The sequence below is a fragment of the Sapajus apella genome, unplaced genomic scaffold (assembly GCF_009761245.1).
Source record: "Sapajus apella isolate SASKATOON/1434 unplaced genomic scaffold, GSC_monkey_1.0 scaffold23, whole genome shotgun sequence".
In the NCBI taxonomy this organism is placed as follows: domain Eukaryota; kingdom Metazoa; phylum Chordata; class Mammalia; order Primates; family Cebidae; genus Sapajus; species Sapajus apella.
The window spans coordinates 2,953,967-2,978,262 of NW_022436963.1; the positions used below are offsets into that span (position 1 = coordinate 2,953,967).

At 51.2% G+C, this 24,296-nt stretch overlaps 4 protein-coding genes across 13 annotated transcripts in view; 3 read left to right on the forward strand and 1 right to left on the reverse strand.

The window, feature by feature from the left end:
- DOCK3 (dedicator of cytokinesis 3) overlaps positions 1 to 9,575 on the forward strand; it is a 664,292-nt gene extending 654,717 nt beyond the window's left edge. The window contains exons 52-56 of the mRNA XM_032290004.1: positions 97 to 179; positions 988 to 5,333; positions 6,089 to 6,216; positions 7,916 to 8,057; positions 9,138 to 9,575. Coding sequence (XP_032145895.1) covers positions 97 to 179; positions 988 to 1,497 — 593 coding nt within the window. The 3' untranslated portion in view covers positions 1,498 to 5,333; positions 6,089 to 6,216; positions 7,916 to 8,057; positions 9,138 to 9,575. The remainder of the gene's footprint in view (positions 1 to 96; positions 180 to 987; positions 5,334 to 6,088; positions 6,217 to 7,915; positions 8,058 to 9,137) is intronic.
- On the forward strand, positions 5,112 to 9,614 carry MANF (mesencephalic astrocyte derived neurotrophic factor). Its single transcript, XM_032290018.1, is given in 5 exon segments — positions 5,112 to 5,148; positions 5,151 to 5,333; positions 6,089 to 6,216; positions 7,916 to 8,057; positions 9,138 to 9,614. Coding segments are annotated over 5 exon segments (675 nt in total). The 3' UTR covers positions 9,323 to 9,614.
- Positions 9,615 to 11,482: 1,868 nt separating this feature from the next.
- Positions 11,483 to 14,605, forward strand: RBM15B (RNA binding motif protein 15B). The gene has a single exon (XM_032290017.1). It carries the CDS (start codon positions 11,607 to 11,609, stop codon positions 14,283 to 14,285), a length of 2,679 nt encoding a protein of 892 aa, XP_032145908.1. The 5' UTR covers positions 11,483 to 11,606; the 3' UTR covers positions 14,286 to 14,605.
- A 1,413-nt stretch (positions 14,606 to 16,018) lies between these two features.
- The window catches only part of DCAF1 (DDB1 and CUL4 associated factor 1), an 82,310-nt gene continuing 74,032 nt past the window's right edge, over positions 16,019 to 24,296 (reverse strand). For 3 of the 10 annotated variants that reach the window (XM_032290006.1, XM_032290008.1, XM_032290014.1), the window contains 5 exons: positions 23,172 to 23,424; positions 18,890 to 18,944; positions 17,833 to 17,945; positions 17,177 to 17,247; positions 16,019 to 16,317 (listed from right to left, as the gene is read on the reverse strand). In XM_032290006.1, the coding sequence (XP_032145897.1) occupies positions 16,264 to 16,317; positions 17,177 to 17,247; positions 17,833 to 17,945; positions 18,890 to 18,944; positions 23,172 to 23,424 (546 nt within the window). In that variant the 3' untranslated portion in view covers positions 16,019 to 16,263. Of the gene's footprint in view, positions 17,248 to 17,832; positions 17,946 to 17,982; positions 18,945 to 23,171; positions 23,425 to 24,296 lie in introns of those variants that run through there. The other 7 variants (XM_032290009.1, XM_032290010.1, XM_032290012.1 and 4 more) reach the window with 7 other exon arrangements.

Below are 24,296 nucleotides of genomic sequence, written 5' to 3' on the forward strand. Positions count from 1 at the left end.
GGGGACTCCTCATGCCCAGTTGGCCCAGCAAGATGGTGCTGGCATGAAGCCTGTGTAGGGCCCCCAGCTGAGGCTCTGGTTCTTTTCCTTTTGCAGGTCATTACTCCCTACACTTTGACGCCTTCCACCACCCTCTGGGTGATACCCCCCCAGCCCTCCCTGCCCGGACCCTGCGCAAGGTAATGTACTGAAGCAGCAGCCCCACCAGGCTGTGAGATGAGTCATCTCGTCTGCTCTAGAACCACCCTTGGGGTCTACAAGAGGAACTGGAGCTCTCCCCTTCACCTCTCTCCCCAGCCTGGCAGAAGCTGAGGGTGGCCAGAGCCACACTTGAGCTGCAGGTGCACACTTGGGTCCTGCAGCAAATGCGGTGGGGGCAGGGAGATGAGAGGGTCCTGGAAACAACAACAACACAGTACTAAGAGTGTGTGGGCAGTGAGCTCTGGGAAAACTGGGGGCTCTCAGCCAGCACCATGGTATCAACACACCATAGTTCACTAGCTAAACAAACATTCCTGTGGTGGATCAGACAGCATTTCAAACTAGAATTCAGTAAAAGCAAGAACTTTATGAAAACTCATTAGAGTAAAATTTCCTGTTAATTTGTCTGCAAATTGGAAAAGACTAAGTTAGTCTATCACAAATTTTAGCAGCAGAATACATTCCTCTGGTCCATGGCCCACCAGGGTTCTTTCTGCCCCCCTCAACAGACAGCAGCCTGGGACCTGGGACCAGGGGGTGCCAATGCCCAGCAGCCAGTGCAGGGCCATTTTTTGGCCACAGAAATGCAGATGATTCTGGAGTTCCACTGGCTTACTTGAGGGTGGTGGGAGGAGCTGGGAGCTTGTTGCTGAAGAAACAAGAAACATGCTGTTGATGAGGGTTATTTTAAGGTCCATTCATAAGCAGGCTTTTGGTCTTCCCATGGCAGGCAAGTCAGCCTGTCTGGAGAGAGGGATTCTAACATGCCCACCCTTTCCTTCGCAGTCTCCTCTCCACCCTATCCCAGCCTCCCCCACAAGCCCCCAGTCAGGCCTGGATGGCAGCAACTCTACGCTGTCCGGCAGTGCCAGCAGCGGCGTGTCCTCCTTGAGTGAGAGTAACTTTGGGCACTCCTCGGAGGCCCCACCTCGCACTGACACCATGGACTCCATGCCAAGCCAGGCCTGGAATGCTGATGAAGATCTTGAGCCACCCTACCTCCCTGTCCACTACAGCCTCTCTGAGTCTGCCGTCCTGGACTCCATCAAGGCCCAGCCATGCCGAAGCCACTCAGCCCCGGGGTGCGTCATCCCTCAGGACCCCATGGACCCGCCTGCGCTGCCACCCAAGCCCTACCACCCCCGCCTGCCAGCCCTGGAGCACGATGAGGGGGTGCTGCTGCGGGAAGAGACTGAGAGGCCGAGAGGCCTGCACCGCAAGGCTTCATTGCCTCCTGGGAGCACTAAGGAGGAGCAGGCCCGCATGGCCTGGGAGCACGGCCGAGGGGAGCAGTGAGGGGCAAGGAGGCAGCTGGGATGCCACCCTCAGTAAGCAGCTTGCCAACCACTCCAGGTCTGAAAAGCAAGTCCCCTAGCCCCACCCCAGGGAGCCAGAGAGGCTTGGCACTCAGGAGAGAACCGCCCCCAAGTCTCCGTTCTACTGCCGTGAACTCATGTGTTGCCATGTAGAGGCCACAGCAGCATGAAGGGTTGTGGCTTCCCTTTTTATTTCATTTTTTTTTACATTTCCATTTCTATGGGTTTTCCTTTCTTTCCTTTATGCAGTAGATGCTTTCTTCCTCCTGCAGTTCTGGACCATGTGGAGCTATATGGAGAAATTGCACAGACAGCATCACTTTGCCGCACTGCAGGGCCCTGGAGCAGAAGCCCAGGCCCTCCCTCCAGGGTAGAGATGCACAGAATGGAAATTGCACTAAGGATTTCTTCCTTTGCTGTATGGACAGAAGAGTTCATGGTTGCATTCAGGGATTGCAAGGACCATGTAGATATATCACAGATGGAAAAAGGGGCCACAGCTGTTTTGCACAAATGCCTGCCCACCTGTCCCTCTTCCATCCAGGAGTGTGCTATTGAGGGGCTGGCTGGACCAACCTGCTGGCTCAGGCATGTGACTGGCCTAACTGCATGCCTAGAGCACTGCCAGGCTTCAATGGGCCAGCCGTCTCCTACTCCACCTTGGATTTTTCTCTCCATCACATTATTTCTGACCATTTGCTCCCTTCCATTCTTGAAACACCTCATGCCCCACAGGAGCCCCAGTGGTGACTGGATCTGCAAGGGTTATCTCCCACACACTGGGGTTTGAGTGGAGGTGTGGAGCTAGAGGGGCTGTCCCAGCTACCTTCCTCCTAGGGGTAGCTGGTCCCCTTCCTGTGTGATAGAGAGACTTGTAAAAGTGAGTCTGGGGTGTGGCAGGCACCGGAAATCCTCAAAGCTTTCAGAAGCGTCCAGAATGCCTACCATCAGCTCCTGAATCAGGGATTTTCAGCACTACCTCGGAGCCATGGGGTTGGCTCCCCAGCCAGGCTTCCAGGCCCTGAGGACATGTGGTCAGGTTCAGCAGGCTTCTGGGTAAAGAAGGTGGGAGGGGGCTTCTCCTTTGGAAGCAGATAGCCATGCAGGTAAAACTGTCATCTCTCAAGTGGCCACATACAGCAACCCGCTCCAGGCCCGTGGGTACCACCACTCAGGGTTCGGGAATGGCAGGAGAGCAGTTTCTCCAGTCTGCCCAGTCTGTTGGTGTCTTTATAGGAAACTATAAAGCAGAGCAGTGGTGTCTTTAGAGGAAACTCATTCAAGTCAGGGCACCGATTTTCCTCTCAGTTTATTATTTGGGGGGATAGGGTCAGGTGGGTATAGTAGTACTTTACTAGGGTGCTTTTAAGTTACTTTAAAAAAAAAAAAGCCTACAAAATATTTTTTTTTTATTTGCTTGAGTTCACATTAATGATGGTCACTAGGCTGCCTTGTTGAGCAGGCATGTTGCCCCGTTCCTCTTCTGCTGGTCTGTGTGACCTCCACGGCCAGGCCCTCGGCCCGAGCCCCTCGGCCCTTCTCCAATGTCAATCTTTCCAGACAGTGAAGGCCATAGTCAGGGTGTTTTTCTCTTGTAAACAAACCCCAACTTGTTTAACAGAAATGCTACCAACCTACTGAGAAAGATGGAGGTCTAAATCACCTCCAGGGTTTTTCTAGGGGTTTAATCAGTGTGGGTCCCTTCTGATACCATGAGGCTCACTCCAGGCAGAGTGGGACAGAAGGCTGCTGAGGATGTGGGTCAGTCGTCTCTTCTCAGCCTACATTCATTTGCAAGCTTCAATCTCTGGACCATTTGGTGTCCACAGAAGTGTTAGAGGGTTGGGGTGAGCTTTGGATTTGATTCTTAAGAGGGCATTTTTAGATTCTAAGGCACTTCTGAACCTAAATCCCTGGACAAGGCAGTCATCACAGAAGAACAGCTACCTTCTCCACTTGGTGGCACAAAAGGTAGGGAGGGGAGTATGGGTTCATTTCGCTTCGCTTTATGCAAGGTGTAATCGTTTGTTTTCCCTCTCCATTTTACCTAACTGAATGAAAAGGACACATTCTGAAATCCCTTTTGTTGGAAAATCAGTCAGTCTGAGGGGAAATGGGAGGCCAGAGATTGAGAACCCTTTGAAAAGACTGTAAAATACTGATTTTCGTTCTTTCAAGCTTATTTGTAAATACCTATTTGAATGCTGTGTATTTGTACAGGAATTTGAGCAAAAAATGTATAGAATGTGATGTCCAATTGGTATTCAGCACTATAAATGTGTTTTTAACCTCTCGCATTCTGTGCTTATTTAAAACAAGAAAACTTCTAACCATTTCTTTTGTGTATTCATGTTTAAAGAAAAGTAATTTAAAAATGATCTTACCTGTACCAGAAAAGCAAAGTTAAAGGAAAAAAAAAAATTTGTACCATTGTCCCAAGAGGTATTTTACTGTATATATTGTGGTAGCATGTTCAAAATCCAACAAGTAATGTGAATTTTAGATGTAAATATCTGCCACTTGATTTTTTCCCCCTTCCCCCACTTACTTGACTGCTGTGATGTGAATTAAAGATGAATACCTGATACTGATCCACTGAATTCACTGAATGGGAGCAGAGAATGTGCCCCTCTCCAACCCTTGTCAACGGGCTCCAAGCCCTTTTTAGCCCCATAGACATGTCCTTTTTGCGCTGAGTAGAGCCAGCCCTTCCCGCGTCCTGCCTTCAAGGCAGGCAGCCAGCCAGGAGGGCACTTGAAAGGAGGGCAGTCGAAAAGGAAACATCCTCCAGTGCTTCTCTGCTGATCCCCGGGACCCCACTCACGTGCCCCTCTGCAGCGGGATACCCCGAGGGCCTAGCGGGGAGGCAGGAGGCGGGACAGCCACACGGCCACGCTTCAGAGCTTGTAAGGACGCCAGAGAGGGGAGGTGAGGGGCGACCTCACCTCCCCACTCTGAGGCGACCCCAAATCCTCCACCGAAAATCCGGCTCCGGCGCTTCCCTGGGCGGTCTACAGTGACGGCGCAGCCTTGAACTTGGCGCGCCTTGAGCCCTTCCTCCGGAGGTCCGCAGTCCGTCCACCCCGCAACTTGCCTGTCAGCCTATGCACGGCGGGCTCGGGTCTGGTGGAAGTTCAGCAGGTGGGCTCCCAAAGTTGGGCCTGCTGCCCCCGTGAATGAAAGAAGAAAAAAAAAAAGAAAAACCTTTGAGCCTTGCCTGCTGCCGCCGGCCCTCCCTGCCTAACCTGTTTTGGCTGACCCCCGAACTCCTGCACCCCGAGTCGGGTCCGGGCGAGGAGATCCACAGGGTTTTTCGGGCGAGTTTGGGGCCCAGGGCAGGGAGTACGCGGGTCAACTCAGCAGACGTAGGGCGGTGAGTGAACCTCACTTCAGCCAGCGACACTCGGCCTCAACCCGAGTCGCTGCCCTTACCCAAGATGGCGGACCATACCGCTTCCGTCGCAGCTGTAGCCGCTTCCTGCGATGGGCCCGCGTTCAATCAGCGGCCGACAACTATCTAGGGCTGAGACATCACCAGCCAATGAGGGAGGGCAGCGTGGAGCCGCCCGTCTGGGCTCCGCGGCTCGTGGACCAATGGGGTAGTGGCGTGTGGGAGGGCACGGAGGCCCACCTGCCAATGAGGAGCTACGGCGCGCGACCGGGACTTGGAGGCGGTGCGGCGCGGCGGGTGCGGTTCAGTCGATCATCGGCGGCGGCGGCGGCGGAGTAGGATGTGGGCCACGCAGGGGCTGGCGGTGGCGCTGGCTTTGAGCGTGCTGCCGGGCAGCCGGGCGCTGCGGCCGGGCGACTGCGAAGGTGCGGGGGGCCGGGGTCCGCGCTCCGTGGCCGTTCTAGCAGCGGCGCCGAACCCCACAAAACCACCGACTGCTGGGGGCAAGCGGGCGGGGGCGGGGGCGACGGCAGGTCCCGGCGAGCCTGCATGAGGAGGCTCCGACGCCGGCCCTAGTAAATCTTTCCTAGTCCTAGAAAACATTGGTCCGACGAGGAAAAGTTAAGACTAGATCCCATTGAAAACTTGGCCTGAAATCTCCATCACGCCTGAGTTATTGTCCCCACTACCATCCAGAGGTTACCGGGAGCAGCGCCGTCCGCCGTCGGGAGCCCCAGGGCTAGCCTTGGGTGCTGCGCCCGGTCTTTTGGGATCACGAAGCTGCACCTGTTGTTCCGCTGTTGTATTTGGAAATTAGCAGCAGTATTTTGATCGTTTTCTCTTCACCTTCTAGTCTTTCTATTTATGAGGTCACAGTGAGTCCCCTCTCAAGGACACGTGTTCACCATGGGCTTAAACTTGATGAAAGGAGCAAGGAAAGGTCTTTTATAGGTTATTGGGGTGATGTTTGGTCCTTTGATGCTCTGGGTGTACCAGGGGACCCCCGCCACCTGGAACCGGATTCTGTCTACCTGTAGGCACCTGAGAAAAATCGGTGATGGAGAAGCTCACCTCTAATGATTCATCTCTGTGTCTCCTAGTAAAATTGCTGAGGAAGTTCCTTCCTGGTGGATTGGAACAGCTTGGTGATTGCTGAGCATCTCCTGTCCCTCTTTTCCAGTTTGTATTTCTTATCTGGGAAGATTCTACCAGGACCTCAAAGACAGAGATGTCACATTCACACCAGCCACTATTGAAAACGAACTTATAAAGTTCTGCCGGGAAGCAAGAGGCAAAGAGAATCGGTTGGTGAGTAGCTGGTGACTCCCTCCCCCCAGGTGGCCCTGGCTCATGTTAACCCTCTCATCAGCCTTTAGATAAAAGGCCTTGCCCACCTCTCTATTCAGGAAGCTAATAGCTCTCTCGATAAACTAATGTGAGACTGAAATGCTTTTATGTCCTTCCCCAAGCAGGCATATATTCTGCAACTGTGATTTTTTTTTTAATCCTGTTAGTATTAAGGACCTACTATGTGCTGGGCATTCGGAATATCAGAGGAGAAAGTGACAATCGGGCAAACAAATAATGCAGTGGCTGGGTGTCATGAAGAAAATAGACCAGGAGGTGCTGAATTAGAGTGGCCAAGAAGTCTCTCTGAGGAAGGGTTATTGAAGTGGGGTAAGAGCAACCCAGACAGAGAACAGCAGTGTGAGTGCCCAGAGACCAGAAGGAGTTTGGTGTGTATGCGGACAGGAGAAGGTGGCAGGGTGCCCACAGGATAGGCAAGGGCCAAATCCAAGACGAGCCCTAGTGAAGCAATGGCTTTTCTAACTAATTTCCCTGACAGTCTCTGGTTTGTCTCTGTTAAAGGTTTGAACCCTGGTGACACTTAACATTTGGTGGCTGTCAGCTCAGTCTGAGCATGTGTTAACAGTCCAGGGTTGGCTGGGCACGATGACTCATGCCTGTAACCACAGCAATTTGGGAGGCCAAGGCAGGCAGATCACGAGGTCAGGAGATCGAGACCATCCTGGTCAACATGGTGAAACCCCGTCTCTACTAAAAATACAAAAAAATTAGCTGGGCCTGATGGCACGTGCCTGTAATCCCAGCTATTCGGGCGGCTGAGGCAGGAGAATTGCTTGAACCCAGGAGGAGGAGGTTGCAGTGAGCCGAGATCGCGCCACTGCATACAGCCTGGGCAACAGTGCAAAACTCTTGTCTCAAAAAAAAAAAAAAAAAAAGAATCCAGGGTTTACACTGACTGAATCTGACTACCAATACAGGCAGGGCACCAAAAAGTAAGGCTGTGGGCCAGGTGCAGTGGCTCATGCCTGTTATCCTAGGCACCTTAGGAGGCCACAGTGGGAGGATTGCTTGAGCTTAGGGTAATCAGCCTGGGCAACGTGGTGAGATCCTATCTCTAAAGAAAAACTTTTAGGCTAGGCGTAGTAGTTCACACCTGTAATCCCACCACTAAGGCAGGTGGATCACCTGAGGTCAGGAGTTCAAGACCAACCTGGCCAACATGGCAAAACCCCATCTCTAAAAAATTCAAAAATTAGCCAGGTGTGGTGGTGGGTGCCTGTAATCCCAGCTACTTGGGAGGCTGAGGCAGGGAGAATTGCTTGAACCCGGGAGGTGGAGGTTGTAGTGAGCCAAGATCATGCCACTGCACTCCAGCCTGGGTGACAGCAAAACTAAAACAAAAAAAATTTTTTAATTAGCTGGGCATGGTGGCCCACACCAGTAAACCCAGCCAACATGGAGGCTGAGTGGGGAGGATCACCATGCAGGAGGTTGAAGCTGCAGGAAGCCATGATGGTACCACTGCATTCCAGCCTGGGCAACAGGGAGACCCTGTCTCAAAAAAAAAAAAAAAAAAAAAAAAAAAAAAAAAAAAAAAAAAAGGCCCTGGCAGGGAGATGATGTTTGAAGGTGTCAGTGTGTTTGGAGGCGATGGCTCTCAAGCAGCACCTCCTGAAGGCATTGTCCTTTCTTGCTGCAGTGCTACTATATTGGGGCCACAGATGATGCAGCCACCAAAATAATCAATGAGGTATCAAAGCCTCTGGCCCACCACATCCCTGTGGAGAAGATCTGTGAGAAGCTTAAGAAGAAGGACAGCCAGATCTGTGAGCTAAAGTATGGTGAGTATGGCCAGTCCTTATTTAACACATGTTGTGCACCTGCTGGGTTTATTTCCCTTCTGGGAGAGGAAGGTGATGAGCTAGAGTCATGAGTGGATTGTATCATATGACAGGTGGTGCTAAATGCTGAAGGGCTCAGGCATGGAAGTGGGTGGAGGTCAGAATAGGCCTCATTGAGGATGTGACATTTCAGCAAACTTTGAAGGAGGTGAGGATTAGCCAAGAGGCCAGCTAATAGAAGAGCATTCCAGGCAAAGGATACAGGCAGAATAAAGGTGGCCAGTGGCTTGGCAAGTCAGAGAGTCTTGCAGGTTGGGGAGGGCTTTTAATCTGAGTGAAGTTAGGAGCATTAGGAGTTTTTGAGCAGAGGCGGGACGTGGTACGCCTTGGGTTTAACAGGCTAGTCCTGGCTGCAAGCTCTGAAGGCCCAGTGATCTTCAAGATTCTGAAAAGAAATGCTGTGTCCAAGCATGCAAGCCCAGCAGTTGGAACTCCAGCATCGCTCTTGCTGACTCAGACTCTGGTTTTACTTAGTCCCAGTCCAGAAACAGTCAGGGCCTCTTCTGTAAAACTTAACAGTATTGATGTTTTATTATGACTTGAATGGCCAAGGACCTGTGTTCACCCACTTGTGCCTTCTGAGAGTCATCCTGATATAGGTCCAGTTGGCTCCAAGTCACTGTGATCATGGAGAGTAAGTTCCTAACTCAAGGGCCTGAGCAGGGCCACTCTGTCACCAGCCTGGCACTGTTAGTAGTCTGTGGTGACTATGTCAGAGGCACTTGGAAGATGGGAACCACGTTTCTCCTGTAAAAACAGTGCGGCCTCTGTCCCTGTCTTTGTCCACACTGCCTATCTGTAGTGGAAACTGACAACATGAGGCCAGACTTCCTGGTGAGGAAGCTAGTTCTCTCTTTCAGGGGCAGTAGGCACTGACACGCCTATAAATGTGTCTGGAAATGTCTCTTCCTCTACAACCAGTAGGGCCGGTTTGGCCATGCAGGGAATGATCTATTGAGACGACTGGGGGACTGCAGCTGCTCCCACCGAGTCAGTGACTCTCCCTGCTCTCTCCTCCAGACAAGCAGATCGACCTGAGCACAGTGGACCTGAAGAAGCTCCGAGTTAAAGAGCTGAAGAAGATTCTGGATGACTGGGGGGAAACATGCAAAGGCTGTGCAGAAAAGTCTGACTACATCCGGACGATAAATGAACTGATGCCTAAATATGCCCCCAAGGCAGCCAGTGCACGGACTGATTTGTAGTCTGCTCAATCTCTGTTGCACCTGAGGGGGAAAAAAACAGTTCAACTGTTTGTTTGTTCCCAAAACAGCCTTTTTGTAATTTATTTTTTAAGTGGGCTCCTGACAATACGGGATCAGATGTGAAGCCTGGAGCTTTCCTGATGATGCTGGCTCTACAGTACCCTAATGAGGGGCTTCCCTTCCTTCTGTTGCTGGTATACTCAAGGACTTCAAAGTGTGTCTGGGATTTTTTTATTAAAGGAAAAAAAATTTCTAGCTGTTCTTGGAGAATTAAAGTGAGTACTGAAATAGGGTTTTGCTCCATGAGGATCCTACCAGTTTATGCTTTCCAGTTTCAGGGTTTTGGGGGATATTCATTCCCATTTGTCCCTCAACCCACCAGTGCTGAAAATACCAGGTGCAAGACATGCGGGCTGGGGCCAGCCGACACCATCGGTGTATGCCACTAGAGGGCAGCAGGCACCTCAGCAAAAAGGAGCCTGAGGCAGGGCTGGGCTTGATAACCTGCCCCTTGATACAGTGTCTATCTTACCCACAAGAGAACTGGGGGCCACACACACTCTAGGAGGAGTGAGTCTGGGATACATTAGAGGGCCTTACACTGGGGCTCAGTACAAGCAAGACGGTGTGAAGTGGGGTTTCCTGCAAGAATGGCTTCAGTAACTGCATATCAGTGCTGACATCTCTAAAGATGCTGTTGGCCTGGCCACCTAGTTGCTCTTTTGGGCTCATGGTCTACTGTCCATCCCAAGCTTCTGATGTCTTTCAGTTTTCACAAGACTGGCAAAAAAGAGGGGGTGGGAAGCTGCTTTTTGCCTTTTGTTTACCCTAAATTAATAGTTGAGGTCCAGGGCTTTTCTGGAGTGCTTCCTAAGCTGCTCTCTGTGGCGTTGGTGCTTAGGAAACCCAGGTGTTAGTGTGACCCTTGGCTCAATTAACATGCCTGTAGACACCACCTGAAAGGAGGACTAAGAACCAGTGCTCTCCACGGAACTGCTCTTGCTTCAGAGGGCTTCGCTTGCGTCTCCTAAGCTCAGTTTGCCTCTAGGAGGCCTTACAGCCTACCGTGGAGCTTGTTTTCTTCCAAGACCTTTCCCCCTGCACCTGCCTGAGCTGCTTTCTCACTGTGGGAAGAGGGGAAGACTTAGTGTGCTCTTCCGCATCGCAAGGATTCTGTGCCAGAAATTGGGTCAGGTTCTACCATGGCTGTAACAACTGTCCTTGGAGAATGAAAGCTTCCTCAATGGGCTCGGGCACCCTTTCCCTCACCTCACGTGGAGAGAAGAGGTCCTCCTGAAGCTGAACCGGCCAGCGAGGAGTCAGCGTGGCAAGCTGTGATAACTGTTACTATCTATGCATTTGGCCTCTTCATCCTTGGCTCCTGTGGCTCTACCTTTCCAGCCTGCTGTCTGCCCAGATGCCCACAGAAGAGGGTGGGACCAAAGAGTGGCGTTAAAGAGTCTATTCCAACTCCATCAACTGCAGCTGCAGGCTTGTCTCTGCTTTCGGTTATTACCTACATTACAACCACGGTCCTCATGGTCTTTTTGGGGACTGCAGCAGGTGAACTTACACGTGGAGGATACCCGGAATGTGGACCTTGGGTCCTAGACAGGGCCTAGGGATAGGCATGCATTTGTCCTTGGGGCAGTTACCCCGGACCCCAGGCAGAAGATGCCAAGGAGGGTGATACAGGGCTTTGCTCAAGCCTAGTCCTGGGACTGAAGGGATACTACATAGACACCACTGACTGGGTCAATGCCCCAGACCCCGACGCCCACAGAAGCTGCCACTCCTTCCTGTTCCAATGAGCGCGGGCTCCAACGCCTGCGGGAGGAGGTAGCTGAACCCAGAGCGGCGAAGCATGCCTGGGAGCACAAAGCGTTAGGTCGTTCTGCGTACCTCTCAGGGTTCCCTTCACTTCGCGTAGCCTCAACCGTCGCCCATGTGAGCCGCGCAGTGGCGCAAGAGCGAGCGGCCCTTGCCCACTCACCTGGCGCTCACGGGGTCACGTGGCACTGGGCGACGCAGCACGGCGACGCAGCACGATGACGCAGCCCGACTCGTGTCTCGCCCCGCCCGCCGCAGAGTCACGTGGCGCGGTCGGCGCAACTTGATAACGTAATGCCCGGCTCCTCGGCGCCGCTCCCGCCCCGCCCCGTCGCCGCCGCCGCGCCGAGTCCTTTTGTCCAAGATGGCGGCGCCGGGGGCGCTTCCTCCTCGGCCGCCGCCGCTGCCGCCGCTGTGAGAAACCTACGGGCCGCCCGCCCGCCACGCCAGCGCCATGAAGCGGCAGAGCGAGCGAGACTCTAGCCCGAGCGGGCGCGGCTCGTCATCGTCGGCAAAGCGTCCGCGGGAGCGCGAACGGGAGGCGGAGGCGGGCGGGCGGCGGGCGGCGCACAAGGCCTCTGGCGGCGCCAAGCACCCGGTTTCAGCGCGGGCCCGCGACAAACCCCGCGGCAGCGGAAGCGGCGGGGGCGGGCATCGTGACAGCCGCGGCGCCGGGGATGCTAATCACCGTGCGAGCAGCGGCCGCTCCTCGGGCTCTGGCGCTGGCGGCGGGGGACGCGGCGGGAAGGCCTCGGGGGACCCGGGCGCCTCCGGCTTGTCGCCCCGCGCGTCTCCGCTGCCGCCGCCTCCGCCACCGCCTGGGGCCGAGCCCACGGGTCCCGGCTCTTCCGCGGCTGCACCTGAGTACAAGACGCTACTCATCAGCAGCCTGAGCCCAGCGCTGCCCGCCGAGCACCTCGAGGACAGGCTCTTCCACCAGTTCAAGCGTTTCGGCGAGATCAGCCTCCGCCTGTCGCACACGCCTGAGCTGGGCCGTGTGGCCTACGTGAACTTTCGGCATCCACAGGACGCGCGCGAGGCCCGCCAGCACGCCCTGGCCCGCCAGCTGCTGCTCTACGATCGCCCGCTTAAGGTAGAGCCCGTGTACCTGCGCGGCGGCGGCGGCGGGAGCAGCCGGCGAAGCAGCAGCAGCAGCGCCGCCGCTTCCACGCCTCCCCCAGGGCCCCCCGCGCCCGCCGACCCGCTCGGCTACCTGCCGCTGCATGGAGGCTACCAGTACAAGCAGCGCTCGCTGTCCCCCGTCGCTGCCCCGCCCCTGCGAGAGCCCCGCGCCCGCCACGCCGCCGCAGCCTTTGCCCTGGATGCCGCCGCCGCCGCCGCCGCCGTGGGACTGTCCCGTGAGCGGGCCCTGGACTACTACGGGCTGTACGACGATCGTGGGCGCCCCTATGGCTACCCAGCTGTGTGCGAGGAGGACCTGATGCCCGAGGACGACCAGCGGGCCACGCGAAACCTATTCATCGGGAACCTGGACCACAGCGTATCTGAGGTGGAGCTGCGACGAGCCTTCGAGAAATACGGCATCATCGAGGAGGTGGTTATCAAGAGGCCTGCCCGTGGCCAGGGCGGTGCCTATGCCTTTCTCAAGTTCCAAAACCTGGATATGGCCCATAGGGCCAAGGTGGCCATGTCAGGCCGAGTGATTGGTCGCAACCCCATTAAGATAGGCTATGGCAAGGCCAACCCCACCACCCGTCTGTGGGTGGGCGGCCTGGGACCTAACACCTCACTGGCGGCTCTGGCCCGGGAGTTTGACCGCTTTGGGAGCATTCGGACCATTGATCACGTCAAAGGAGATAGCTTTGCCTATATCCAGTACGAGAGCTTGGACGCAGCCCAGGCCGCCTGTGCTAAAATGAGGGGCTTTCCCTTGGGTGGACCAGACCGAAGGCTCCGCGTGGATTTTGCCAAAGCAGAGGAGACACGGTACCCCCAGCAGTACCAGCCCTCGCCGCTCCCTGTGCATTATGAGCTGCTAACAGATGGATATACCCGGCACCGCAACCTGGACGCCGACCTGGTGCGGGACAGGACGCCCCCCCACCTCTTGTACTCAGACCGAGACCGGACCTTTTTAGAAGGGGACTGGACCAGCCCCAGTAAAAGCTCCGACCGCCGAAACAGCCTTGAGGGCTACAGTCGCTCAGTGCGCAGCCGGAGTGGTGAGCGTTGGGGGGGAGATGGGGACCGTGGTTTGCCCAAGCCCTGGGAAGAGAGGCGGAAACGGAGGAGCCTTTCCAGTGACCGTGGGAGATCAACTCACTCCCCGTATGAGGAACGGAGCAGGACCAAGGGCAGTGGGCAGCAGTCAGAGCGGGGCTCCGACCGCACCCCTGAGCGCAGCCGCAAGGAGAACCACTCCAGTGAAGGGACCAAGGAGTGCAGCAGCAACTCCCTCAGCAACAGCAGACATGGAGCTGAGGAACGGGGCCACCATCACCACCACCACGAGGCTGCAGACTCTTCCCACGGGAAGAAGGCAAGAGACAGCGAGCGCAATCACCGGACCACGGAGGCCGACCCCAAGCCTCTCGAAGAGCCAAAACATGAGACCAAAAAGCTGAAGAATCTTTCAGATTACGCTCAGACGCTACAGCTGGGTTGGAATGGGCTTTTGGTGTTGAAAAACAGCTGCTTCCCCACATCTATGCACATTTTAGAGGGGGATCAGGGGGTGATCAGCAGTCTCCTCAAAGACCACACTTCTGGGAGCAAGCTGACTCAGCTGAAGATCGCCCAGCGCCTTCGACTGGACCAACCCAAGCTCGACGAGGTCACGCGACGCATCAAGCAGGGGAGCCCCAACGGCTATGCAGTCCTTTTAGCCACCCAGGCAACCCCCAGTGGGCTTGGCACTGAGGGGATGCCCACAGTGGAGCCAGGTCTGCAGAGGCGGCTTCTCAGGAACCTGGTCTCCTACTTGAAACAGAAGCAGGCCGCAGGGGTGATCAGCCTGCCAGTTGGGGGGTCCAAGGGCAGAGACGGCACAGGCATGCTCTATGCCTTTCCGCCCTGCGAGTTTTCCCAGCAGTACCTCCAGTCAGCACTAAGGACATTGGGTAAGCTAGAAGAAGAACACATGGTAATAGTCATCGTCAGAGACACTGTCTAGCCCAAGCCTTTCTTGGCGTCATGTTTGTGTCACAAAAGCAGTTATTATTTTAAAATCTGATCCCCTCTCTACCCTACCAATTTGAATTCTCTCCTGGGTTATTTTGGTTCATTTGGGTGGGGATCAAGGTCCTTTCCACCATCAAAACTAACGTTCTTAGGTTTTGGGGGATTTTTTTTTTTTAAACAATGAGAAGGGACTCGTTATGTTTATTTCTAGTGTACAAGATACTGTCTGCTGTGATTCTGTATTTTTTTATTTTTTGACCAACTGTATGGAAAGTTGTCAGTAAAGCCTTTGTCAGAGGATGGATTTTTAAACCTGTTCAGAGTCCTGGTTTAATCAAGCTAAGAATAAGACTTCCCTAGTGCATGTACACGAATGCCCTACATCGTCTTTCCAGCACCACTGCTGCACGGGTTGCTCTTGGCCCCTCAGTTCTTCAGGCTTGAGTCCGGACTCTACTCATTTATTTTTCTCTTAGCTGACAGCAGGCAAGCTTCAGTTTGTGCTCTGGACCCTGCCACAAAAGCCTGAATAGAGCCCATGCAAAGGGAGGGAGGGGGAGACCCGAAGGCCTGTGGCCAACAGCTAGTGATGGCTTTTGTTTTTCTGCCCTAAACCTTGTGTCCATCATCAGTTTGAGCCTGTTTGGCAGGAGTTAGCCGCCAGCAGCTGTGTAGTCTTGTACACGGAGCAGCAGTGCAATGTTGATGCCAAAGGGTCTCAGTGCCCCGGATCTGACCGGACGCCCTCTCATTCAGCCTCCTTTCTAGCCTCACTCAGCCCAGGGATATCCAGTGTCTGTTGGAACAGTTGCCTCGGATTCCCAGGGGCCCAGGAGTCCAAATACTGCAATGAAGGGTTGGAGGCAGCGTTCTTTGGATTTACTCATGAACTTAATGTGATTTCTGGCTTTCTCTGGTTGTTCAGGGCTGTTGTGTGATAGAACAGGCCTGTGCCTGGTTGTACCTAGAGCTTTGTGGGGGCCACAACCTCTGCACTGCACTACTTTTACAAAGCCACAGGGGAACACAGTGGACTAGGGGATGCCCTTGGTAACTGACATGACAAGTTTCATAGGTGCAAGATCAGAGCATGTGCCTACACCTTGTGCCCTGATACTGAGGTGGAAACCATTGGGAAACATTTTTCTTGGGGGGAAGGTCACAAGTCACAGAGGTGTTGGGTAGGGCAAGAGCTTGAAGCCACTCAAGCCAGCTGGGGAGGAAAGGGAATGTGGAGGTACCGTCTAGCTGGGAGGGAGGGTGAGATTCTGCCTTCATTGTTTCTGGTAAGGTAGCGCAGACAGTGCAGGCCAGGGAGGAAAACCAGAGCACACAGTTGTCACCATGGAACACCCCAAATACCATTCTTCAGAGTGTCGGTGTGGCAGGTTGGATATTCAAACAGGGATCATTGTCAGGGCTGAGGCAAACGGAAGCTCTGGTAAGTGAATAAGCGTCCAGATAACCAGGAACTCGGTTCTGCTAGCCGTGGCATCCTCTCTCCAGGACTGGTCCCTTACCCAAGCTGGGATGAGGCAGCATGTGTGACAGCTGATATTTGAGGCAAGTGCCTGTGCAGAGGCTGGGGCTCAGTGCAGGCTGTGGGGAGGCCACGCTGGTCCACAGGAACACTTGGCAGTGCTCTCGTAGACACCCGGGTGATGAATGGACGGGAAAGTGCCTCACGAGAGAAAAAGCACATCGATGACAAAACAGCAACACAAGGACATGTTAAACATGCTTATTTATTTGCCTGTTTTTGAGCTGTGGTCACAGCTGCAAGGTACCTAAGCAAGTCAGTCGGGTACAGCAGGACACGCCACCATTCCAGGATAGCTGGTACTGCCAGAAACAGGAGTGGGTCTTGTCTTGTTGAAGGCACACTGCAGGGTTTTTCCTGCAGATCTTCAACAAAAGCCTGAGTCACAGGCCAGAGTTGCCTTGGTATGTAAGTCCAAAACTTCTCTGGGCTACCTATCTTCCTTCATGGAGCGGGTGCTCAGGACCCGGAATCTACCTCCCAGCTTTCTGAGACAGAACCAAGTAAAGGAAACATGCTAGAAAACATGCCTGGAGAAGTCACTTCAACCTTTGCCTTGTCCACCCCTCTTCAGAGAAAAGTGCCCCATGGCCCCAAAAAGAACTGCCAAGTTTCGGTGAGGAGTAACACCCTGGCATGACCTTCCCTCTTTCCTGGCCCTCAACCACTTCCTTCTTTTGACTTTTAAGACCTAGCACGTTCTGTGAACTCTCAGAAAGGCCTTGGCCAGCACTAGTGAGGGGAGTTCAGGTGGTCAATGCCCTGGTCTTATGAGACTGCCCCAATGAGAAAACTCTTACTTCAGGTATCCAGTGCCCCCACCTGGGGTTCAGGTCCTGTCTAAGGTGTTGCTTGAAGACATGAAGGCAAAATGTGCCTCACTGGTGGTGTGCCACTGTTCTCGTGCTGCCTCCTAGGTGACTCAGATTTTGAGCCCTGGTAGAATAAGGAAGAGGGCTGATCCTTCCTTAGCCCCTTAGGGCATGTTCCTAAGGGTGTGTTGTCAAGCCAACCCGAATTCTGCTGCCCGATTATAGTCCCCATCTCCCCCTTAGAGAACTGTGGGTGCTCCCAGCAGAGTTGAGACTGGCTCCATTGAGTTAATGACTAGAATATAGTGCTTTTACTACTTCTTAATTGTTAACCTGTTTTCTTAGGATGCAGTCAATACCAACAGTCAGACTATTCCACTGGTGTAAGTGTTAACTACCATTAAATCAAGGCATGAAGCAAAAGAGCCGAGTCCTCTGCTCTCCAGAGGATTAAGAAATACCTGTGTGACACAGACCCACTCAGTGTGTACAGCATATTCTATAGTGCTTCTGAGCCCAGTAGGGCTTTACCTGCCCCTGGAGACTTTTAGTCATCTTGTGTGTCTTGTTTACTTCACAACCAAATTTGTCCCCTCTTCTCTCTGTTAAGGGAGAAACGTCACTTTAGCTGGATAATACCTATGTAACAGAAACTGAGCAGCTGTTACTTGGGCAAAATCAAAGAAAGAAAGAGACTATGGTCTTATATTTATTGTGGGAAGGAAAACAGGGTGGAGTGGGTGAGCGAAAAGGTAGAAGTCCCTGGTACTCTGCCTGGTGGTTACACAGTTTAACCACAGGCCAATTTTAGGGGCCTCTGAAGTATCTTCCTACAAACACAGACCAACTCCCACTACCCAACTTGCCAGGACTGCTCAAGTCCACTGTCACAGTCCCTTTCAGAAAACATTAGTGGCCGTCACCCCAGCTACACAAACAGCCGAAATGCTTTCACTCCTTAGCTTTGCCAGCTCCTTCCTCCAAAACTTCCCAGAACACCTCCCTTTCCAGCTCCCAAATCTATACTTGGGAGCAGCCTGCTGGATCCAGAACATGAGGATAAAGAGCTGTGTCCACAGTGGCCAAGGCCCTGAGGCTCTCCTCTCTCCACATTACCCTTACAAAGACAGGTCCTCCCTGTGAGAGAGCTACAGGACAGGGGCAGACACTGTGACAAAGCTACTTTCCTCCCTGGAGTGCTCTCTGTAGGCAGAACGTGCTCTCCCACCACCCTGATCTGCCTCTCCTGGAAGGCGTCTTCCCTATGGCCTCACTAGAGCTGCAAAAAAGGGACACACCCCTTGGGTAAAAGAAAATAGGGAAAGGCCATAAACAAAGACAGACTTGTAGTTTATTTTGTATTTTTTTTTAAATAAATACACTTTACATTAAAGAAAAAGGCCTTTGATTTGTAATTTCCACATTGGGGAGAAAAGGAAGAAAAAAAGATTTCTGAAAAACTGAATCACAAAGAAAAATAGAGGGAGTGAACTTATATCTTAAGTTCCCTCAACTCCATAAAACCAATATCCACAATGACCATGCTGCCCCCAAACCACGAAGGTGGGTGAATTCAGGCATACTCAGCAGATAAAGAGCCTTCCTTCCCACCTCTGGCACGAAGGAAAACAAATTAACCAGACAGCATATGAGGCAACAAAACAGGTTAAAAAATCATATATTATATTTATAATAAAATATTCTTAATCCTTATCAATTTAAGAAACCACGATTTTCCTTTTTCATTTAAATATGTATGTAAAAATGCCTCTATATTGTTCTTTAGACATCATTTTCTTCCAAAGAAAATGAAGTGTAGGGACAAGAGACCTGGTGGATATAAGTTCATACCCTCAGTTATAAATGCCTGGTTTTTTTTTTTCCTTTTTAAAGTTTTATAAAAAACTATTTCTTGTTCCTTAAGAACATTATACAAAGAAAATATATTGTGAAATACCCCAGAGACATGTTTTTTTTCCCTTGAAAGATGTGTCCATCCTAGGAAACGGAGGTGGGGAGGGGGTACAGAGGAGGGCCTAGTCCCTGTTATTTTTGTGGTTGTTATTGTTTCTGGAAGGACTCTCAGGTGTCACTGAGACTTTCTAAGTCATAATCCTCTGAATGCAGGGCATGTAGTTCCTTAAAAGACAGCCCTGGGAGAAAGGGAAGGGAATATGTTCTGAATTCATTTGACTCAGTTTCTCGCCTGCCAAGAATCTCTTCCAAGTAGTGATGGCTCCTCACTCATTCAGAGATAAGATGATGTCATCTTCCAAATCAGAGTTGTCAGAGCTATCAGCTGAAACGGAAGAAAAGGGAGAGACAAGATTACGCACTAGGCTTATAGGAAGCTTTCAGGAAGCACGCACCCGCACTCACATACATTTATGCCCAAGCAAGGTTAACTACCAGTTTCTAGAAAGAAGAAAACACACCAATTAACTCCTTGGAGCTGGCTCTGGAGAACACTCCTGTTGCCTGGCAGCTGTATTCTCCCTGGGACCTTTTGCTCTCCTAAGGGCCTGGACAAAGTGCCCTGCTTCCTGCCTGGGAGGCGCTGAAGGGATCGAGCAAGTGCCATCTGAAGCTTCCCCCCATGTCACTTTAAATGGCTGCAAAGGGGAAGAGCTGAGGAGAGCAGTAAGTGAGCCTCCATGGCCCTTGGCCTCTGGTATCCTTCCAAAATGGGCACAGGCCCATTAACGACCCCAAGAGACCACTAGAAAGGCAAGCTAAGACCAGGCAAAAGTGAGAGATTTATCTTTTCTTAAACACCTTAGTCACTCCCTTCAATCCTCAGAAGACCAACTGCACCAAGGCAGAGATAGTCAACCTGGATTCATTTCAGAATATAATCTGCAAATTATATTCCCAAAAAGGTGCAGGCCAGTTTGCAGCAATACAGGAGAAGCAGCTGCCCATCCAGAGGCAGGAGGCCAGCGGAAACAGTGTGATGCCCTGGAAGACAGCACTGTCTCTGATGAGGTCCCTCTCTGCTTGACAATCTGCCTTCTCTGGCAGCACACGGACACATTAACACTTCTGGATCTATTAAGGGGTGAACCTTAAGTGGTAGCAAAAAGGACCCTCAAGATAAGGTAGATACACCATGTCTGGCTGATCAAAATCAGAGAGAAACATGGTAACTAGTCTGTAGGGACTCTAATATTTGCTGAGTGAAAGAAAAGGAAAGTTCTCAGTGCCCAATTTGATTACTCGTAGCTCAGGAGGCTATGAAACCATTTTAACCAGGACCCCAGGCAAGTAGACAAAGCCTGAGCTGGAGCCCTGCAAATGTCCCATGCGGAAAGGGGCAGCTACTAGATGCAAAGAATCCCTCATCAGCCTCTTCCAGTGCCTAAGAGAATCAACTCCTGGATAGAGAATTCATGTTCCCAAGCCTTCCTTCATTCACCATCTCCAAACACAATTTCCTTTAGGAAGAAAATTGAAGTAGACAAAGGAAAACCAAGAAAAGCATGGCAATGATACAAGAAAGTCTTGAAATAACCAAAAGAAATGGCTGACAAAACCAGTGTTCCTGGACCTAACTGGGCACAAGAGTGGCCTGACTTTATTGGTGAAGAATAGGAAAACAAGATGGAGATGGCAAAGAACTATTACCTAACACAGCTGAACAAAGCAAGCCCCAGCTCCTCTGCTGTAAGAGCTCCAAGAGGAAGCGTCACAGGAGGGTGTAGGGCCTCCTCCTCAGAGCCAAGCCCAGCACCGTGTCCCCACCCCACAACACAAACTTGCCTGGTCCCCATGGCAGCATCCACAGCATCCCCCAGGACTCATGTTCTCTGCAAGCCAACAATGCCAGACCCTTCTGCCCAGCAGCTGTGCAGCTTTTAAGAACTAAGAATCTTAAATACGCTGTAGCACATCTAAGGACTGTAAATGCAGCTTAACAAGATCACAGCACAATCTTCTTAAAGCAAATAACTGTCAGGCTCAGGGTTTGAGAGAAAACCTCCAGGGCTTGGGCACCAACTTTCTCTACCTTCCTTAGCCTTTCCCCATTCTCCAAGTGTTGAAGTGACCCAATCCCAAACCCTGGTTGGGATCTCCCATTCTGAAAAGTCTCAAAGGTAAAGGCAATCTAGATATAATTAATCCCTGTAATGTTTAACCTATTGCTCTACAACATACAGGTTTTGGAGGCAGGGCTCATAAGCAGAGATACATGAAGATCTCAGAATCAAGGTGCTTCTCTTCCTAGGGCCAGGGCTCTGCATCTGGAATCATGGAGTCCCTGCAGGCTCCAGGGCCTATGTAAAGGTACATGGGGGTACATGGGCATGATTTTCTATAGTTTATATGACTTTTACCCCATCCTAAAAGGGCTCTTCTTATAAGCTCGATAAGGTTCAGAGCTACTGCTCTAAAGGATTCATGTGAGGAAAACCATGGGTGCTAAGAATGCGCTGCTTGCTGATAGCAGCTGGGATCATCTATGAAACACAGAAAGAGCAAGGGAGTATGCACCAGACGCCACCTCTGCATCTCCACCACAATTCTGAAGTCCACTCTGAGACATCCTCAAGTTGTGATCCATTATTTTCACATAGTAAATATTCTCATAAAGTAACAATATTCTCACAGCTGATCGAGTTAAAGTTTTCCAGATTACCTTTAGCTTGAAAGAAGGAATTTCCTAAACAGCTAAAAGAGTCAGTAATTGTACAGGCCAAATATAAACTGAGTGGCTTTATATTCAAATTAAGAGTGGAAAATGAAAGTGATCCTCTCTTATTTTGGGAGCACCACCATCAGCTGGCTTGCTGTTTGCTGACCCTGCGAACCTGCTTTGCTAACTACTTGTAATCAAAAGGAGGTATAACTTGTTTCCCACATCTCACTATTCACATATGACATAAACATTCATTAAAACTTGCCCTGTGCGTGACCATGGCTTGGGCTTGCTCCATTGAACCACCTCAGCCTCCAAGTATGAAAAAATAGAAGTTGATCAACAGCAGATGAACAGACAAAAGACACTCCCCCATCTCCCACCCCCAAGCTTCCTCAAAATACAGCCTTGGTAAGGCCGGGCGCGGTGGCTCCAGCCTGTAATCCCAGCACTTTAGGAGGCCAAGGCGGGTGGATCATGAGGTCAAGAGATCGAGACCATCCTGGTCAACATGGTAAAATCCCGTCTCTGCTAAAAATACAAAAATTAGCCAGGCATGGTGGCATGCGCCTGTAGTCCCAGCTACCCGGGAGGCTGAGGCAGGAGAACTGCTTGAAACCGGGAGGCAGAGGTTGCAGTGAGCCGAGATCGTGCCACTGCACTCCAGCCTGGCGTCTGGTGACAAAGTGAGACTCTGTCTCATAAAAAAAAAAAAAAAAAGCAGCCTTGGTAAGAGGTAAATAAAAGGAAGTGAATAAAACAGAAACCAAAGGGAAATATTTGTCCCTTGACCTTTAGGAGGGATTAGCCAAAAGGAGACAGAAAAGGGCTCCTCCACAAGAGGGCCTGCATTTCTTTATAAGTCACGCTGAAAAGAACAGCATCCCGTGCGGGGCTGCTTCTGACCAATTCTAGCCCCGCCTCTCGGAAGAGAGCTACACTTTGGCCTTACATTCTAGGGCTAATCCTCTAAAGCAGGACTTGACAAACTACAAATCCACCACCTATTTTTGCAAAAAGTTTTATTAGAACACAGCCACAATCATTCATTTACATATTGTCTATGCTTTCTCACTATAACAGGAGAGCTGAAGAGCTACAACAAAGACCACATGGCCTACACAGCATTAAGAAAAAAATTTTTTTTGAGATGGAGTCTCACTCTATTAGCCCAGGCTGGAGTGCAGTGGCACTGTCTCAGTTCACTGCAACCTCCGCCTTCCAAGTGATTCTCCTGCCTCAGCCTCCCAAGTAGCTGGGATTACAGGCATGCACCACCACACCCGGCTAATTTTGTATTTTTACTTTTTCTTTTTCTTTTTTTTTTTTCTTTTTTGAAACAGAGTTTCGCTCTTGTTACCCAGGCTGGAGTGCAATGGTGCAATCTCGGCTCACCGCAACCTCAGCTTCCTGGGTTCAAGCAATTCTCCTGCCTCAGCCTCCCGAGTAGCTGGGACTACAGGCGTGCGCCACCATGCCCAGCTAATTTTTGTATTTTTAGTAGAGACGGGGTTTCACCATGCTGGCCAAGCTGGTCTCAAACTCCTGACCTCAGGTGATTCACGCACCTAAGCCTCCCAAAGCTGGGATTATAGGCATGAGCCACCATGCCCGGCTGCATAAAATATTTACTGTCTGGTTTTACTGAAAAAGTCTGCCAATCTCTACTTGAAAGATAAGAGATAACAGCCATTTGGTTGGGTTCCACAGTCTGATAGGAGAGCAGGAGAGCACAGATGCAAAGGTGCTTTGCCTTAAGAGACCATAGAAGTAAATCAAGTTATGGGGCACAGAACTGTGGTATGGCTTGCCCTCTAAGTTGTATGGGCACAAAAGAAGGGATCTTGCCCTGGGTGCCAAGGTGCAGCCTGAACTCTGACCTATACTTACTGTCCCCCAGGATCAGTTCCACTTCCTCATCTGCATCAGAGTCTTCATCCTCCCCGTCCTCTCCCTCCTCTAGAAGGTTTGCTAGCTCCTCATCAGAGGGTGAGAAGTCATTGTCCCCATCTTCCCCTGCATTCTCATTATTGTCGTCCTCCTCCAACTCTGCCTCCAGCAACTGGTCAGTGTCAAGTTCATCTAAATCATCAGTGTCATCATCATCTTCATCATCATCTTCTTCCTCCTGTTCTTCCTCTTCCTGGTAAGAAAGCATAAGGTTCATCAGTACACAGAGGCTGGACCCATGTGAGCCACATGGCGAGTCAACCAAAGGGATAGGGAAGGAAGCTGTCAGTAGACCAGGACGAGCATGGACTTGATGAGCCAGCCAGACTTGTCACCGATGGCTGAGACAGGCACACATGTCCCCCAGACTGTCAAAGCACCCCTCAGACAAGGATTAATGGTCACACAGCCCTTATACAAGGAAACAGACAACTGGCTTCACAGAAGTCCCTGCCATCAATATAAGGAGCCCATGCTATCATAAACATTTGATCAGAACATTGCAACAAAAGACTTAAAATACAGAACACTAACAGATACCCATATTTCCTGCTATAAGTCAAAAAGAAAAAGTATGCTATAGAGAAATTAACTTTCTTTCCATTCTTATGAGAACTGCCCAAAGGCAAGAAAATTAACAAAAAACCAGTGAAACACTTTGCTCTAGGGACCCTTGGCTTTGTAAATGGTACATTCTGACATCTGCCACAGATTTCAGATTTGCAACAGAATCCCAATTGTTTCCCTTCAAAAGGGAGAAGACACAAAGATACGGCTTTGCTTTGACAAGGAAGACGAGCATTCCCAAGTAAATGAAGCTGCCACTCAAGACACTTATCTTTCTGCTCAAACATCAACTGTTAGCCTTTCCAAGAACAAAGGATTCTAATCCTTACAATAAGAAAACACAAAATTCATTTAATACATCAACCTAATGAAAGTCAAGACAGAATAAGTCCAACGTAAGCATAAATTTTTTTTTTGGTTTTTAGTATGTTAAGAATTATACCAAGTGGTTACATTTTTTTCATTTTAAGGGTGTTACTGCCTGCCAAGCACTTAAAA